This window comes from Salmo trutta, chromosome 14 (assembly GCF_901001165.1).
Source record: "Salmo trutta chromosome 14, fSalTru1.1, whole genome shotgun sequence".
In the NCBI taxonomy this organism is placed as follows: domain Eukaryota; kingdom Metazoa; phylum Chordata; class Actinopteri; order Salmoniformes; family Salmonidae; genus Salmo; species Salmo trutta.
In genome coordinates, this window is record NC_042970.1 from 20,751,820 (window position 1) to 20,769,691 (window position 17,872).

The 17,872-nt window shown below is 45.6% G+C and overlaps 1 protein-coding gene across 2 annotated transcripts in view; it reads right to left on the reverse strand.

The window, feature by feature from the left end:
• Nucleotides 1-2,271: 2,271 nt before the first annotated feature.
• arhgap46a (Rho GTPase activating protein 46a) overlaps nucleotides 2,272-17,872 on the reverse strand; it is a 60,615-nt gene continuing 45,014 nt past the window's right edge. Inside the window, exons 3-10 of one of the 2 annotated variants that reach the window (XM_029774857.1) lie at nucleotides 11,435-12,698; nucleotides 8,800-9,439; nucleotides 8,528-8,617; nucleotides 6,471-6,544; nucleotides 5,866-6,065; nucleotides 4,437-4,528; nucleotides 4,186-4,355; nucleotides 2,272-3,895 (exon numbers count right to left, since the gene is read on the reverse strand). In XM_029774857.1, coding sequence (XP_029630717.1) covers nucleotides 3,701-3,895; nucleotides 4,186-4,355; nucleotides 4,437-4,528; nucleotides 5,866-6,065; nucleotides 6,471-6,544; nucleotides 8,528-8,617; nucleotides 8,800-9,439; nucleotides 11,435-12,698 — 2,725 coding nt within the window. In that variant the 3' untranslated portion in view covers nucleotides 2,272-3,700. Of the gene's footprint in view, nucleotides 3,896-4,185; nucleotides 4,356-4,436; nucleotides 4,529-5,865; nucleotides 6,332-6,470; nucleotides 6,545-8,527; nucleotides 8,618-8,799; nucleotides 9,440-11,434; nucleotides 12,699-17,872 lie in introns of those variants that run through there. The other variant, XM_029774858.1, reaches the window with a different exon arrangement.

Sequence of the window (17,872 nt, forward strand, 5' to 3'; positions counted from 1 at the left end):
GGCGGATGCCAGGAGAACGCTACCTCCCCCAATGCATAGTGCCAGTTGTGAAGTTTGGTGGAGGAAGTATAATGGTCGGTGGGTGTTTTCATGGTTCGGGCTAGGCCCCTTCATTCCAGTGAAGGGAAGTCATTAACGCTCCAGCATACAATGACATCGTCGACAATTCTGTGCTTCCAACTTTGTGTCAACAGTTTGGGGAAGGCCCATATCAAAGCCCATGATTTTGGAATGAGATGTTCAATGAGCAGGTGTCCACATACTTTTGGCCATATAGTGTTTATACTGTATACAGTTGCGGCCAAATATATTGGCACCCTTGTATTTTTCTTAAATAATTCCCTATTCCTTCTAAAATAAATTGAAATTGAAAACACATTTGTTCTCCACACCTTATGGGATTTTCAACATTGCAGAACCAATTTCATTTTTTTGAGCTATGCTAGTACTTGGTTGCACAGCTTTTGGCCAAGATAACTGCCAACAAATGCTCATTTTATATGTACCTTTCTACTGGCAATTCAGCTCATCCTTCAGCAGCAAACTGTTCTAATTCTTCAACGTTTTAGGGGTTCCCTCCAACTGCTGTTTTCAGGTCTCACCATAGGTTATGGATGTGATTCAGATCTGGATTCTTCACTGGCCAGTCCAGTGTTTCTTCTAGAACCATTCCTGGGTGTTTTCTTTATGTGTGTTTGGGGAAGACCCCACAACTTTCAACAGATACACAATTTGTGGACACTGGGTTGAACATTGCACTCCAAAACACCTTGATAATCTGCTGATTTCATGATGTCTTGCACACATTCAAGGCCACCCAGTACCAGAGGCAGCAAAGCAGCCCCACAGCATTATCGAACCTCCCCCATTATTGATTGAAGGGAGGGTGTTATTTTCTTTGAACGATTCATTTTGTCATCGGTAAACATAGGAAGACCCCACTACTGAAGGAGACACAAAAAAGCCTGATTGAACTCGCAATACAGATCAGCGCTGTGTTTACTGATGACCAAATTAAGCATTCAATAAAAATAAAACCCTCGCTACAATCAAAGATGGGGAGGTTTAATTAATGCTGTGGGGTTGCTTTGCTGCCTCTGGTACTGGGGGCCTTCGGTGTGTGCAAGGCATCATGAAATCAGCAGATGATCAGGTGTTTTTAAATCCAATGTTCAACCCAGTGTCTGCATTGAAGGTCGTCAGTCTTCCATCTGGACAACGACCCCCAAACACACATAAAAAAGCACTCAGGAATGGTTAAAAAGAGATTCTGGACTGTTCTGGAGTGGTCAGCGAAGAGTCCAGGGCTGGTTTCCCAAAAGCACATTAAGGCTAAGTTCATTGTTAGAACCATTGAACTTAGCCTTAAGATGCTTTTGGTTAACCGGGCCCAGATCTGAGTCACATCCAAATCCTATGGTGAGATCTGAAAACAGCAGTTGGTGGAGGGCACCTCTCAAATATCAAAGAAGAAGAGCAGGTTGCTGCTGACAAGTGGGCCAAATTGTTGAAAAGTGCAGCAAGATCATTGATGGCTATAAGAAGTTTGTGTGCAGTTATCTTGGCCTAAGGTTGTGCAACCAAGTACTAGCTCCAGGGTGCCCATAATTATGTCCATGCCATTTCATTATTTTCCTAATTATAATTGCAAATTTAAGTTCAGAAAAAGAACATTGGTTCTGCAATGTTGAAAATCCAATAACAAGTGACCAAATGTTTTTATAAATCTCAACTTATAAGAAATCAGGAATTATTTAAGAAGTGCAAGGGTGCCAATATATTTGGCCGCAACTGTATATGGCTCTGACTTGTACCACAAGCCAATTATTTCATGTTTTATTTTTACAGTCTGTCTATACTGCATGTACTTCCAATGGCAAATTGACATCAATAGTAGGCTAGGCTATTTGACATCTTATCACTCAGCACATTTATCATGCTATTATTTCTTGAATTAGTGCTCTCTTTTTTATTCCAGGCAAAATGTTCTTTATTTAGAAACATGGTTTTTATCCCAATCATATTGTTCATTTCATTTTCTGCAACTTCTGCTCTACATTATGTAAAAAAAATAGTTTTTGTTTTTCTAGGACAATGACATGACAACCATAAAAAACTGAGGACCATGCTCATGACAATACTCAAAGAGAACAAAGACATATAAGATATTTGGACCAGACATGAATGTAGAGAGTACCATGGGGCAATACCCTCAATCAATAATATAAAACTTTGTTATACACTTATCCAGTAAATCAATGATAACCGTTCTACAATGAAACAAACCTTTATTTTTCATGAACAATCCTTCCATAGAATAACAGAGGCTATGTTCACATAATAAACACACACACGAGTGGTTGAATCAGTACTATTTTCAAAGGCAAGTTTACAGCAAGGAAATGAACAGTAATTAAAAAAAAATATTAAAAATAATGTTTCTCTATTGCAACAGGAATATTCACCTTTACCCTGGATCATTTAAAACAATACACTCATAGATCTTACTATTTACAAGCATTATTTACATTAGCAAAGCCTCCAGGGACAGTCTTATCTACATCACCGGAGTGCCCCATCCATAGTTTTGGAGCACGTACAAATCAGACTTTCAGGTAGACCGGGAAGCAGAGAGCAGTTATCACTAAAACTATTTTAACAGAACACCTAAACCAAAAGATCTACAGACCAAAGAAAATGTGACAGTAGTACTTTATACATTTGTTAATGCCTCTTTCAATGAGATATTGGTTTATCGCCTTGAATAGATCTCCCATGCACACAGTACAACACATACATGTACCAGACAGTATACATTTACAACCTCCTTCCTCAGCAGTTTAACACCAGAAGGTTTTTAATGCAGAACACTCTCTCCACAGACCACTAAAAAAGGGCATTTCTTACAGTTTGTACTTTGACACGTAGGCTCTGACTGTACAGTATATTAAAATAGCTGTGGTGGCACTCTGCCGCTTCAGATAAAATCATCAACATAGCATTGAGACTAATGCAGGCTCTTGTTAATACAACTACTAAAAACATCAGACAAGCTTATTTCCAAGGAGACGTTTTAAATATATTTTCCCCCTCATCACACACACACAAAAACACACACACAGCCCGACAAAAGAGGCCAAATATCAACATGATTTCTATGTAGATATAAATAAGGCAGGGACCCCGGGTCTGTTTGTCAGTTTCCTGATGACAAAGTCCATCCTATACAAACCATATGAAACTCCTTCTGCGCAGCCCACATATCCAGTGAAACACTTCACATTCAGTCATAAGGACATTTAGATTTTACATTCAGTTAAAAAAAGTCATCAAAATGAACTGGATAAAAACCGGTACCTGTGAAGAAATTTGTAGTCTTTTTGAGTGCCATCATTGTGGGGTTCCCATCACAGAACACAATGTCTCCTCTGCAGTCAGCACATACAGTATGTATTGCTCTGCAGCCAGAAAGTAGAACAGAGGGTGGGTCCAATATCAAGTGACAGTATTAAAGATGCACTCCAGGATCTTAAGCACAACAAATTCGTAACATATAGTATGATTTTCCAGTGCATGTGCATGTGCTGCTGCTTTGTGCTTTCAGACCAGTCAATGGAGTGGGGCAGGCTTCATACAGAAAAGCAGAATGAATCTCTCTGTGACCATGGGGCATGTGATGTCAGGGAAGGCAGGAGTCAGTCTATACAACACCCTCAATGAAAGTGGTGTCCAGGTAAACGATGAGCATGCGCAGGAAGGACATCTCCTTGCGTGTGTTCTCAAAGATGATCAGTGGATCATCAGACTGGCAGCGGAGGCAGTTTGGGGCCATCACCATGGCAAGGTTATTGACATCCATCTTAGTAACAGACACATTGGCAGGCTGAGCAAACACCTGGGGATAATTAGTGGAGGACAGGGAGAGAAATTGTGAGGGACAGAGGGAGAGTATGTACAGAATCTTGAAACTGAGATTGACCATATTCTGTATTAATGATACAGACAATGAATGACTAAGGACAAGTTCATGAGTTTGTAGTAATTTGTTCCATTTCAACTGCCTGACCAATGACCATGTCTCCAAGGTTGAATATGATAATAGTTGTATGACAGGATGACTGTCTAGTGTTGTCCTGGACAGGTACAGTGCATTAGCTGTAGTGTTCAGTGTCGTGTGATGATTACCTGCAGGAAGTGGATGAAGTAGCCCAGCACCAGTCTGTTGAGCTCAGGCAGGCACTGGACAACATTGACAGCTGCCACAGGGTCATCATAGTTATTGACACACTGCTTGTAGAAGGCCATGGGGATGAGAGGCTCCTCCAACTCACGATACCAAAGCTTCATAAGGGATGCTGGAAGAGAGAGGGACAGTGTTAACACTAGTGCACACGAGCATGCACACACACAGATAACAGAGGAACAGACTACCTCACCAGGTACGTTGGGGTCTGAGAGGTTTTCTGGGATCCTCCATTGGTCGACCTGAAGCTTAAGTGCGTTGACTTCATCGATATCTCCTGGCACCCTACAGAAAAAGCAGAATTCAATATTCAGTATAATTCAGTACTCAGTTGCACTGCAAGGCCACTAGGGGGAACTATAACCCCACAATTAAAAATCGAATGTTGAGTGGCTGGTTGACGTCTATCTGCTGTCATTTTCTCGTAATTTTACATATATAATTGGTTTGCAAATTACGACCGGTACTCTGTTCTATGGATGGGCATTTGAAATGATTTTACTATTCAAATAATATCATTACATTGTTTCGGATAGTCGTTTTTTTGGTAATTTAAAAAAAAAATGTTTGAAGCAAATACACACGGCAGAGGTAAACAGTGGACATGCTGCTTTTCGCCGGTAGTTTGGCTAACAGCAACAGTGAAAGAGAGGTCTGATTTTCGCCATGAGAGAACTGATTCTGTTACTAAAAGGTTTTCTGGTGAGTATTTTATATTGATCTGTGTTTATTTAATTTAATTATTTCACCTTTATTTATTTAACCAGGTAGGCCAGTTGAGAACAAGTTCTCATTTACAACTGCGACCTGGCCAGACACTGTGTTGGGTATTGCGGAAACTATGTTAGGTGAGCGCCTGTAATTGCTATTTGAAGTGGGGAAAATAGCATACCGATGCGCAGCAGTAGCTCAACGCACGCTATAAAAACTACATTCAAAAATGTGTTTTATTACATTTCAAATGTCATGGTATATCACTTTAGCTCATATTTAATTTAGACAAAGCTTTTCATTGTAACCAAAAAAGTAACACGTAATCAAATCCTAATGTCCGTTCAGATATCCGGACATTCGATTAAGCAGGTGCGAAGTACTCTTGGCCAGCAAACGCTACCGATGTGTCTGAGCCTTAAAATCGTATGGAATTGAATCAGCTACAGAAAGACCAAACAAAGACTAACTACACATTAAACATTGCTGGTCTCCAGGGGCTCTTGAGCAGTGGTAGGCAATGTTTGCTCTGTTTTCTGTCTCTGTACAGTAGGCTGCACAGGGAACATTGGCTTTAAACTGTACTGCTTCAGGAGACCACCCACCAAGGCTGACGCATACATTTGTCTAGATACTAGCTTTGTCTAGATCTCCTCTTATGACTGCTACCTTGCTAAACACACAACACTACCTCACACCTCATTGGTGAATACCAGCGCTGGGGTCCATTCCATTTCCAGATAATTCAGGAAGTACACTGAAATTCCAATTCTCTTTAATGCTTTTCAATTAGGAAAATGTGGAATTGGAATTTCATTTACTTTCTGAATTGAAATGTAATTCACCCTAACCCTGGTGAATACACCAAGTCCAATGAGGTGATTGGCTGACCTCCTGTCCGTCAGTCTCACCTGAAGATGCCCTCGGTCTGGGCCCCTCCCAGTGCCAGGATGTATTGGGAGAGCTGCACCTGTACCCAGGGTAGCTTCCTGTCTGGGAAGAGTTCACTCTGGCGCTCCATCACCTCGTCCAGGGAGCTGCCGAACAGGGAGGGGGTCACGATGGCCCGTCTGCTGTGGTCAATCTCCTCCAGAGTGGGCTTACGAAGACCCTGCAGGGGAGGTTCACAGAGCGTGACTACTAGGACATTTTGTGCTGTACATGTATGACTATGTCTATGATTATGTCTATGACTGTCGACATTAAAGATGATATCTGGAATAGACTATAACTATGTCTTATCTTTATGTTAAAGCCTTTGACTGTCCCAATAAGGATCTATCCATGTCTATCCATGATAATGTTTCTGACTAATGTCCATGTTTATGTATTTAGCATTACTTATCTCTCTATCAACATCTGTATTGGTTCGGTCCACTGTGGATATTAAAAAAGAGAGGGAAATTCAGGGTGGGGTTATGTTTTGACTGCATTCGGGCATTTTTTGACTATTGCCCAAGGCTTCCCCACTTGTTGACATTCCCCACCCCCTTTCCCTGCTCATATCTCTAATCACCTTTTTGCCTCCAGTTATGGCCACTTTCTGTAGTTTGCGATAGCAGAACTTTGCGTACGAGCTGATAGGTAGACCTGTAAAGAGTGAAGGAAAACAGGGCCACTGTAAAACTGAGGAATGAGACTCATGGGAAATACAGCTCTCATTGTAGCTGCAGTTCACACCTTCACAGATACATCCTCTCAGTGAGGGAATCATTCCAACCGAGCCAACATATAAAGGGTTAAACAATTCCTCACTAAAAGGACAAGCTATTTGTTCCCACAGATGTCAGATATTTCCAAGGAGGTAATTGAAGAGACATGTTCGCAGTGTGATTCTGCCATATGGGGATCAGAGCATACACGTCTCAACTGTCATGGTATAGTAAGAAAATCTGGGAGACTGGAGTCAGCCAACCAGCCAGCACATCATGTCCCAGGTGATTCATCAGACAGACACTTAGGACACCGGAGGGAGCAGAGGTATCCCTACCTACATAAACCAGGCTTCCACTCCCCCCCCGAGCCTCCCCATCACACCCATGGGGTCCCGTCCATTGCCCTTCCTTCCCAGAGAACTCTCTCTCAGGTGACTGAACCCTGGCCAGATGGAGAACTTTGTGCTGCAATGAAAAACATCCTTACCGGAATGTTCCCTAGACTGAACTGAAAGCCCCTAGATTTATAGCAAACAGGTGACGGACTCCCATGCATGTTCACAGCCATCGTTAATCTGGCCCCGTTTGACTGTAATTACAGCTAATTACAGAGATCATACCGATATTTTCCCTCTTGATCTCTGAGAAAACACACCGTTTTACCCAAGACTCCCTGAATTCACTAGTCAATAGAGGAAGAAAATAAAGAGTTGGGTTCTTTTCTTTACCCAGCCTGAGAGCAGGTTTGAACACCAGTGGTGGTCCAAATGAACATGTTGTTTTGATAAGGCAGAAGCAACAACAAAGCAACCAGAGCCCGTGAGAAATCACTACTCATTAGAGGATTAAGAGCACAAGGCAGAGAATGTGATGACACCTGCCAACACATGGGTTCAGAAAGTATCTCTGAGATTCTCCAAGGGGTTTGTTTGGTCAGTGTTGCTACCTCAGTCAAGTCTCATTTCATAGCTAAGTGTTTCAACCCAAGTAAGCAAGGCCGGCCTCAGCCTAGCCTTGGCCCAAGAGAAGCCCAGGCCAGGCCAGGCCCAGACAAGAGGCCTCCAGTTCCCACACGTGACTCCCTCCCACCCCTCTGCTCACAGCTGCTCCGTGCCGTGGTCACAACACCACCCTTCATTTCAGCTCGTCTATCCATCAAACAGACAGCAGCTCTCATTGTGCTGTTTGTGAGGAGGCTTTCCCCTGTGGTTGGCTGGTGGGCCCACATCGTGAGTAATGTAATAGCCCTCTCCCTCAAGTCATTATTCCAGCCAATATCTGAAAACCTCTTCAGTGAGTCACACCCATGAAGGGTAACCATTCCTCATGGCTTATGAGTCACTGACGTTGTCCAGTGTATAGGTTGGTGGCACAGTCATTGCTTTACAATGTGTGTGAGTTCACTAGTGTGGTCAATGCCACGAGATGAGTATAGGTCTTCGCTGATGACACTATCAAGGCTGGTATTGTGGGTTACCCTAATGGGGTAATGTGTAGTGGCTAGGCTTTCCTTAAATCATTGATGGACATGTAATGTGGGACTGCCAGAGAGAACCACTAACATGGCTCCCATGTCATCATTCAGCTCTTTTATCACCTCCTGTTGTATTTTGTGAAAACTATTCATAATCTACCAGGGAAACTCTGCATGGTAGTCAAGTGACATAGTATGAATTTCCATTTCACTCCAAATTCTTCACATATCATTACACATTTCTATTTCACTCCAAATTCTTCATCTGCAGTGAGATAGATATGAAGCATGTTTGGTTTGTAACCCATAAGGAAATAACAGACAATCTTGACAAGTTACAAATTATTGGTCTCTCACTTCAGCACTCCCCAACAGACTTCCTCCTTGGCAACTTTGGAAAACACCCCCCATACTAAACATGAATCTTAGTGATCTCAGACCTACCTTCTTCATCTGTGTTCTGTTTCCGTTTCTTTCTGGACTTTGAGTTCTTCTTCAGTTTCATGTCTTGCTGCTCTAGTATGAACTGAGTTACTGGAAACCAGAAGGCAGAGGTTAAAGGACTATTCAGAAAACCTAATAACATCCACAAAGAGCAAACAGAAGAGAAGAGAAAAAACCCAATTCAAACCATCACACCCCTCAAACTAGACCTGTCATGCTGATAATGACACCCATAGACAGAGTGACGGAGAAATCAGGGAAATACGACCCACCCTGTTTCTTGTCGCTGCTCGGATCCGAGTGCCTCTGGATGTATCCCTCCAGGTAGCAGCGGAACTTGGGCGAGGGAGCAAAGAAGGCCAGGCTGACGGCCATCAGCTCCCAGCCTGCAGCCAGGCTCCTTGGGCTGGTGTTGCCCGTGGTCTGCCTCACCAGCTGCACATACAGCTCGTCCCTCAGGCCCTGCGTGCCCCAGCACTTAGTGATGATGAGCAGGGCAGTGTGGCGGCGGTCTAGGCGGGAGGGTCTGTCTCCCATGTAGGCCTGGACCAGCTTGAACATCTCACAGGCCTCCTTCCTCACAGCGCGGTCGCTGGTCACCAGCATGGGCTTCTTGATGGAGCCGCGGTTCCAGGAGAGCATGTTGGCAATGGAGACACGGCGGCGGAACAGGCCCTGGGTGTGCATGTTCAGGTGCTTGCTGGCCCAGTCCGCCATGCCTGAGGTGTCTGTAGTCGGGGGCTGGCGCAGGGTGGCGTAAGAGAGCTGGCGGTAGGAGCCTCCTATTCCTCCTCCCTCTCTGTTGTCATGGGAGACGGAGCGTTGGTGGTGGGGGCCCAGTGAGCCTGTTTGTCCATCCACCGTACCTTTCTTCTTGCTGTCCAACTGAGCCTTAAGTTCCAGGGTCCCCGCCTTCAGGAGAAAGAGAGAGGGAAGACAGAGAGGGGTGAGGGAAGAGAGAGGGAGAGAGAAAGTATCAGTGCAGCAGTATGTATGTATGCACTGTATGTCCACAGCTGCAGTCTCCTCAGTGTGGATGAGCTGCCTTTCCACTGTTCTGCAGTTTTGAGGGCTCCAGGGGGAATTATTGCAGGATAGGCACATTAATTCTCTAAAGACGGAAAGGAACCACATCACCCATAAATGCCCCAATATCCACATTGGCCTTTTTCGTCAGGAGCAGGTGAGGAGCCCCTACCTCTGTTCTTCCCCGACCCACCTCTCCTTCAACACTACATGTGCAAATCCACCATCTGATCCCAAGTTGGATTTCTGCCTATAAGGAGCCCTATCCACAGTCACAGCCCCTTCACAGTGAAAACCAAACCAGTAATCCAGCTCTGGTCAGCCTCAGAGAAACATCCAGGAACAAGAACAAACCCAGGCCAAATCAAAGCAGGAATTTACTATCTGAACATAAAATGTTATACATATTTCTTCAATGTGACCATGATGTAATATGGGGTTGGAATGTGCCAAAGATCCTGGAATTTACATTTAGGGTTCCTGATTAAATAGTGTAGATCTCCAGATTTGGGTTTGGCAGTACTTCTTTATGGTCATATGGACTTCATGGTCTTAAATGAGTGGCATGGGTGACTGTTTAAGATCAAATGGAACAAGGCAAAGGAACACTGACAGTATGAATTACATCTTCTATAATTCCCCCTCTTTTATACTGATAGCTTTAAGATGCCCCATGACACGGTAGTAATTCAACTCTGCATTTCTATTTAAGGAGGCCAATAATGTCCAAAGTCCTTAAATTCAGATTTCAATATGAAACATTCAGGGTTGTATATACAGATTACACAGTTAAAACCGATCACAATTCGGTGCTGGCTTTAAACCCCTGGATTCACTGGGTTTTGAAAAAGAAGCAAATCTTCTGCTTCTCTACAGTGGAAAGGATAGAACAATACAGGCAAAGCTATACAGGGGTATAGTCAACAACCAGAAGTGTGTGTGTGAGCATTCTGTACGTGCATATCTGTGTGTATCATGGTATAACAGCAGGTCCATGGAGTATTCAAGAACTGGCTTAGGGGCCCGTTCCCAATATTTGTTTAAATGTCATTGCTTCAGTACTAACCCCTCATGGCACCAGCCCCTGAGCCCCACCCCTACCCAGCTCTCTAACCCTGTGCCATCTGGGACACAGTGGCCCTCCTTCCTGACCAGGGGGAACCATGTAATGGACCAGTGCGGCCTCTGAGCCTGACACTCCTACCATCATCCAGTCTAATTGTTCTGTTTACAGGTCTTGTTTTATACAAGATAATTTTTATTCAAACATCATTACCTTTTTGTCTCTATAGTTTCATTGGAATACTGTAACTCACATGATATGGAGAGGGGTGCGTTGTTGAGGGCTTTTGGGATTATATTTGGCAGTGCTCATAGCACTAAAGATCTGCTATGGCTCTAAACTGTTGCTTATGTAAATTGTTCATGAGAGGGAAAATGCTCCCCTAACTCAAATCATGTGCACCTGTACTAGCCTAAGTCAACCCCCTGACAGTGTGTGTGTGTATATATTACACTGCCAAGTCAAAATTAAATGAATCACATTCATCTAGTTATATGATAGGCCTAATGAGCTAATCTGTCCTTACAATGGTGTGCACAACTTTAACTTGGAATTGAGACGCTCTCACTAGTCTAGTAATGAAAGTAGTCCTGGAAAGGCACCAGCAATTTTACTACCTCCAGACAAAACAAAACAAAATCCAAACAAACAAAACAAACCGTTCTACATAAACAGACGGCACAACAATAAGCACCACTCAGGGTTTTAACCAAGTAGACAAACCAGAACTATTCAATTTATCAGATCTAATCTCTCACAGACCGTCAGAGACAGGTGACAGAGACGAGACAAAGACAAACACCGGAGCGTATGTGTACCTGTGAGGGGGGTCCGGGGGTGTCTGGTGAGGAGAGGCTGGCTTGGCTGGTGATGCTCTTCTCCAGGCTGTCCACCTTCTCATAGGTCCTCTTCTGCCTCCCTGGCATCTCCAGCGGCACCAGGGCCAGGATGCTATGATTACCTACCCTGCTCAGCAAACGGCTGGTGGAGGGGACGTCTTCTCGCACCCCCAGGCCTCCAGCCTTGATCTCCCTCATGGTGTTGGAGCGGCTCACCACCTCCCTCATCTCCACCATCAGCCTCTCGTTGAGGGCACACAGGTCCCCGCTGCTGCCCACTGAGCCTGGTCTCCCCCCGGCCCCCACCCTCCGCCGGCTCTTCCTCCTCAGGCTGGGTGAGGGCCCAGTGGAGTAGCCAGAGTCCTGGTAGGTGGTGGTGGTCCGGAGTCCTGGAGGTGTGAGGAATTCCTGGCTGCTCTGCCTGTTGTGGCGAGCCTCCATTGCCCTTAACACACTGGCGTCCAGGGCCCGCCATGTCTGCTTCTTCTCCAGGATACCTGGCATCACTGGGGTCCCTGACTCCCTCTGGGGCTGGGCCAAGAGGGGGTCCGGCCGTGGGGTGGTGGTGCGGTTGAGGCCAGGGGAGGTGGACAGAAGGGCCTGTTTGGGGTCCACATTGACCATGTGCCTGATGCCCTCCAGGCCAGCAGGACTGTAGTCAGAGGGGTTCCTCTTGTGCCTAGAGATTGAGTGAGAGGAGCCAGGGTGCTGGAGGAGCCTGAGTTTCTGCAGGCTGTGTGTGGGGGTGAGGCGGGACAGACCACCAGGCCCATTATGGAGGTTAGCCCCCTCCACCTCCATGTCCGCAGGAGGCTCATCATAGATGGGACAATGTGATCCCGCGTCATCGTAGAGGGGAAGTGTGGAGGCATACTGGGGTGACACTGACCTGGGGGTGCTGGGCTGAGACCTGAGATTGCCTGGGGTTTGGGGAGGGTCAGAGGACACCAGATAGAAGCTTCCGTTGCCCGTCTTCCTTAGGTGGTGGGCATCGGCAGCCATCTTGCCAGAGGGAGCGGTCTTGTAGCCCTGGGCAGAGCAGGCGTGGGCCCACGAGGGCTTGCTGCTGACGGGGAGGAGGGTGAAGGTCTGGTGGCCTCTGGGCTTGGTGTGTGTGTTATGGTGACGGAGTTGCAGGGCCGGGCTAGATGGGCCCCCAGGCTGGATCCGACTGACACTGTTCACGTTAACCAATATGGCTGCCTTAGACACTGGGGAAGGCTGCAATCTCTGAGAGAGCTCCCTGGAATAGAGAGAGAATGAGATCTGGGTTTAGATTTAAAAGAGATATCGTATATACATACACTACCGTTCAAAAGTTTGGGGACACTTAAAAATGTCCTTGTTTTTGAAAGAAAAGGAAATGTTTTGTCCATTAAAACAACATCAAAATGATCAGAAATACAGTGTAGACATTGTTATTGTTGTAAAATGACTATTGTAACTGGAAAAGGCAGAATTTTTATGGAATATCTACATAGGCGTACAGAGGCCCATTATCAGCCACCATCACTCCTGTGTTCCAATGGCACATTGTGTTAGCTAATTCAAGTTTATCATTTTAAAAAGGCTCATTGATCATTACATAACCCTTTTGCAATTATGTTAGCACAGCTGAAAACTGTTGTTCTGATTAAAGAAGCAATAAAACTGGCCTTCTTTAGACTAGTTAAGTATCTGGAGCAACAGCATTTGTGGGTTCAATCACAGGCTCAAAATGGCCAGAAATAAAAAAACGTATTTCTGAAACTCGTCAGTCTATTCTTGTTCTGAGAAATGATCTCGTTCCATGCTGTGTACTACTCCCTTCACAGAACAGTGCAAAATGGTGGGAGTGGGAGGCCCCGGTGCACAACTGAGCAAGAGGACAAGTACATTTCTATTTATTTTTTAATTATTTCACCTTTATTTAACCAGGTAGGCTAGTTGAGAACAAGTTCTCATTTGCAACTGCGACCTGGCCAAGATAAAGCATAGCAATTCGACACATACAACAACAGAGTTACACATGGAATAAACAAAACATACAGTCAATAATACAGTAGAAAAAAATACAAAAAGTGAGGTAAAACAAAAAATAAGGGAGATAAGGCAATAAATAGGCCATGGTGGCGAAATAATTACAATATAGCAATTAAACACTGGAATGGTAGATGTGCAGAAGATGAATGTGCAAGTAGAAATACTGGGGTGCAAAGGAGCAAGATAAATAAAATAAATACAGTAAGGGGATGAGGTAGATAGATGGGCTATGTACAGGTGCAGTGATCTGTGAGCTGCTCTGACAGCTGGTGCTTAAAGCTAGTGAGGGAGATATGAGTCTCCAGCTTCAGTGATTTTTGCAGTTTGTTCCAGTCATTGGCAGCAGAGAACTGGAAGGAAAGGCGACCAAAGGAGGAATTGGCTTTGGGGGTGACCAGTGAGATATACCTGCTGGAGCGCGTGCTACGAGTGGGTGCTGCTATGGTGACCAGTGAGCTGAGATAATGCGGGGCTTTACCTAGCAGAGACCTGTAGATAACCTGTAGCCAGTGGGTTTGGCGACGAGTATGAAGCGAGGGCCAACCAACGAGAGTGTACAGGTCGCAGTGGTGGGTAGTGTATGGGGCTTTGGTGACAAAACGGATGGCACTGTGATAGACTGCATCCAATTTGTTGAGTAGAGTGTTGGAGGCTATTTTATAGATGACGTCGCCGAAGTCGAGGATTGGTAGGATGGTCAGTTTTATGAGGGTATGTTTGGCAGCATGAGTGAAGGATGCTTTTGTAACAGTGTAGGTTCCGTGTTGCGATATAGGAAGCCGATTCTAGATTTAATTTTGGATTGGAGATGCTTAATGTGAGTCTGGAAGAAGAGTTTACAGTCTAACCAGACACCTAGGTATTTGTAGTTGTCCACGTATTCTAAGTCAGAGCCGTCCAGAGTAGTGATGCTGGACGGGCGGGCAGGTGCGGGCAGTGATCGATTGAATAGCATGCATTTAGTTTTACTTGCATTTAAGAGCAGTTGGAGGCCACGGAAGGAGAGTTGTATGGCATTGTAGCTCGTCTGGAGGTTAGTTAACACAGTGTCCAAAGAGGGGCCAGAAGTATACAGAATGGTGTCGTCTGCGTAGAGGTGGATCAGAGAATCACCAGCAGCAAGAGCAACATCATTGATGTAAACAGAGAAGAGTGTCGGTCCGAGAATTGAACCCTGTGGCACCCCATTGAGACTGCCAGAGGTCCGGACAACAGGCCCTCCGATTTGACACACTGAACTCTATCAGAGAAGTAGTTGGTAAACCAGGCGAGGCAATCATTTGAGAAACCAAGGCTGTTGAGTCTGCCAATTAGAATGTGGTGATTGACAGAGTCGAAAGCCTTGGCCAGGTCGACGAATACAGCTGCACAGTAATGTCTCTTATCGATGGCCGTTATGATGTCGTTTAGGACCTTGAGTGTGGCTGAGGTGCACCCATGACCAGCTCTGAAACCAGATTGCATAGCGGAGAAGGTACGGTGGGATTCAAAATGGTCGGTAATCTGCCTGTTAACTTGGCTTTCGAAGACCTTAGAAAGACAGGGAGGATAGATATAGGTCTGTAGCAGTTAGGGTCTAGAGTGTCACCCCCTTTGAAGAGGGGGATGACCGCGGCAGCTTTCCAATCTTTGGGAATCTCAGACGATACGAAAGAGAGTTTGAACAGGCTAGTAATAGGAGTTGCAACAATTTCGGCAGATAGTTTTAGAAAGAGAGGGTCCAGATTGTCTAGCCCGGCTGATTTGTAGGGGTCCAGATTTTGCAGCTCTTTCAGAACATCAGCTATCTGGATTTGGGTGAAGGAGAAATGGGGGCGGCTTTGGCTGGTTGCTGTGGAGGGTGCCGGGCAGTTGACCGGGGTAGGGGTAGCCAGGTGGAAAGCATGGCCAGCCGTAGAGAAATGCTTGTTGAAATTCTCAATTATAGTGGATTTATCGGTGGTAACAGTGTTTCCTAGCCTCAGAGTAGTGGGCAGCTGGGAGGAGGTGCTCCTAATCTCCATGGACTTTACAGTGTCCCAGAACTTTTTTGAGTTTGTACTACAGGATGCAAATTTATGTTTGAAAAGGCTAGCCTTAGCTTTCCTAACTGCCTGTGTATATTTGTTCCTATCTTCCCTGAAAAGTTGCATATCACGGGGGATATTTGATGCTAATACAGAACGCCACAGGATGTTTTTGTGCTGGTCAAGGGCAGACAGGTCTGGAGTGAACCAAGGACTATATCTATTATTAGTTCTACATTTTTTGAATGGGGCATGCTTATTTAAGATGGTAAGGATGGCACTTTTAAAGAATAACCAGGCATCCACTACTGACGGGATGAGGTCAATGTCATTCCAGGATACCCCGGCCAGGTCGATTAGAAAGGCCTGCACGCAGAAGTGTTTTAGGGAGCGTTTGACAGTGATGAGGGGTGGTCGTTTGGTCGCAGACCCATTACGGATGCAGGCATTGAGGTAGTGATCGCTGAGATCTTGATTGAAAACAGCAGAGGTGTATTTGGAGGGCGAGTTAGTTAGGATGATATCTATGAGGTTGTTCATGTTTACGGATTTGGGGTTGTACCTGGTAGGTTCATTGATCATTTGTGTGAGATTGAGGGCATCAAGCTTATATTGTAGGATGGCCGGGGTGTTAAGCATGTCCCAGTTTAGGTCACCTAGAAGCACGAGCTCAGAAGATAGATGGGGGGCAATCAATTCACATATGGTGTCAAGGGCACAGCTGGGGGCAAAGGGTGGTCTATAGCAAGCGGCATCAGTGAGAGACTTTTTTCTGGAAAGGTGAATTTTTAGTAGAAGCTCAAATTGTTTGGGTACAGACTTGGATAGTAATACAGAACTCTGCAGGCTATCTTTGCAGTAGATTGCAACACCGCCCCCTTTGGCAGTTCTATCTTGGCGGGAAATGTTATAGTTTGGGATGGAGATTTCAGGGTTTTTGGTGGTTGTCCTAAGCCAGGATTCAGACACGGCTAAGACATCCAGGTTGGCAGAGTGTGCTAAAGCAGTGAGTAAAACAAACTTAGGGAGTAGGCTTCTAATGTTAACATGCATGAAACCAAGGCTTTTACGGTTACAGAAGTCAACAAATGAGAGCACCTGGGGAGTGGAGCTAGGCACTGCAGGACCTGGATTAACCTCTACATCACCAGAGGAACAGAGGAGAAGTAGGATAAGGGTACGGCTAAAGGCTATATGAACTGACTGTCTAGCACGTTTGGAACAGAGAGTAAAAGGAGCAGGTTTCTGGGCACGATAGCATAGATTCAAGGCTTGTGTACAGACAAAGGTAAGGTAGGAAGTGAGTACATTGGAGGTAAACCTAGGCATTGAGTAACGATGAGAGAGATATAGTCTCTAGAGACATTTAAACCAGGTGATGTCATCGCATATGTAGGAGGTGGAACAACTTGGTTGGTTAAGGCATATTGAGCAGGGCTAGTGGCTCTACAGTGAAATTAGACAGTAATCACTAACCAGGACAGTAATGGACGAGGCATATTGATATTAGAGACAGGCATGTGTAGCCAAGTGAACATATGGGTCCAGTGAGTGGTTGGGCTGGCTGGGGACACGGCAATTCAGACAGTTAGCAGGCCGGGGCCAACAAGCTAGCAGTTAGCAGACCGGGGCAAGCAAGCTAGCAGTTAGCAGACCGGGGCAAGCAAGCTAGCAGTTAGCAGACCGGGGCAAGCAAGCTAGCAGTTAGCAGACCGGGGCAAGCAAGCTAGCAGTTAGCAGACCGGGGCAAGCAAGCTAGCAGTTAGCAGACCGGGGCTAGCAAGTTAGCAGAAGGGCCTTTGGGGGACGTCGCAATGGAGGTAAGTCTGTTTTTGCCTCTTCGTGCAGTGACATCGGTAGACCAGTCGTGGATTAGTAGGGTTCCAAGTAGCTCTAGGTAGCTAGCAGGCCGCGGTTAGCAGAATGGGCCTGTGGATGTCACGCCTGAGGGGCCTGTTGGAATCCTCGGGCAGATGATGTCGGTATTCCAGTCGTAGAGGATCGGCGGGGTTCTGTGCCCCGTACCGGCAGTAGAAGGGGTCCGGATACTGTAGTCCAGGAGTGGGCTTCGGTGGTAGCCCAGGAGCCCTAGCCAGGCTAGCTTCAGGCTAATAGGTGCTTGCTCCGGGATGGAATCGCTAGCCCGGAGTTAGCTAGTTGCGGTTAGCTAGTTGCGAATATCCAGATGAAAATGTTCACAGTTTGTGGTAGGAATCCGGGGATATGGAGAGAAAAAAATAGGTCCGTTATGCTCTGGTTTGAGTCACGTTGTACGGACTGGCGAGAGCTTTCCGAGCTGAAGGTTAGCTGATGACTGCTAGCAGTGGTTTGCTGACTGATAGCTGGTAGGTAGTTAGCTTTCTAGCTTCAGTTGAGGGATTCCAGATCC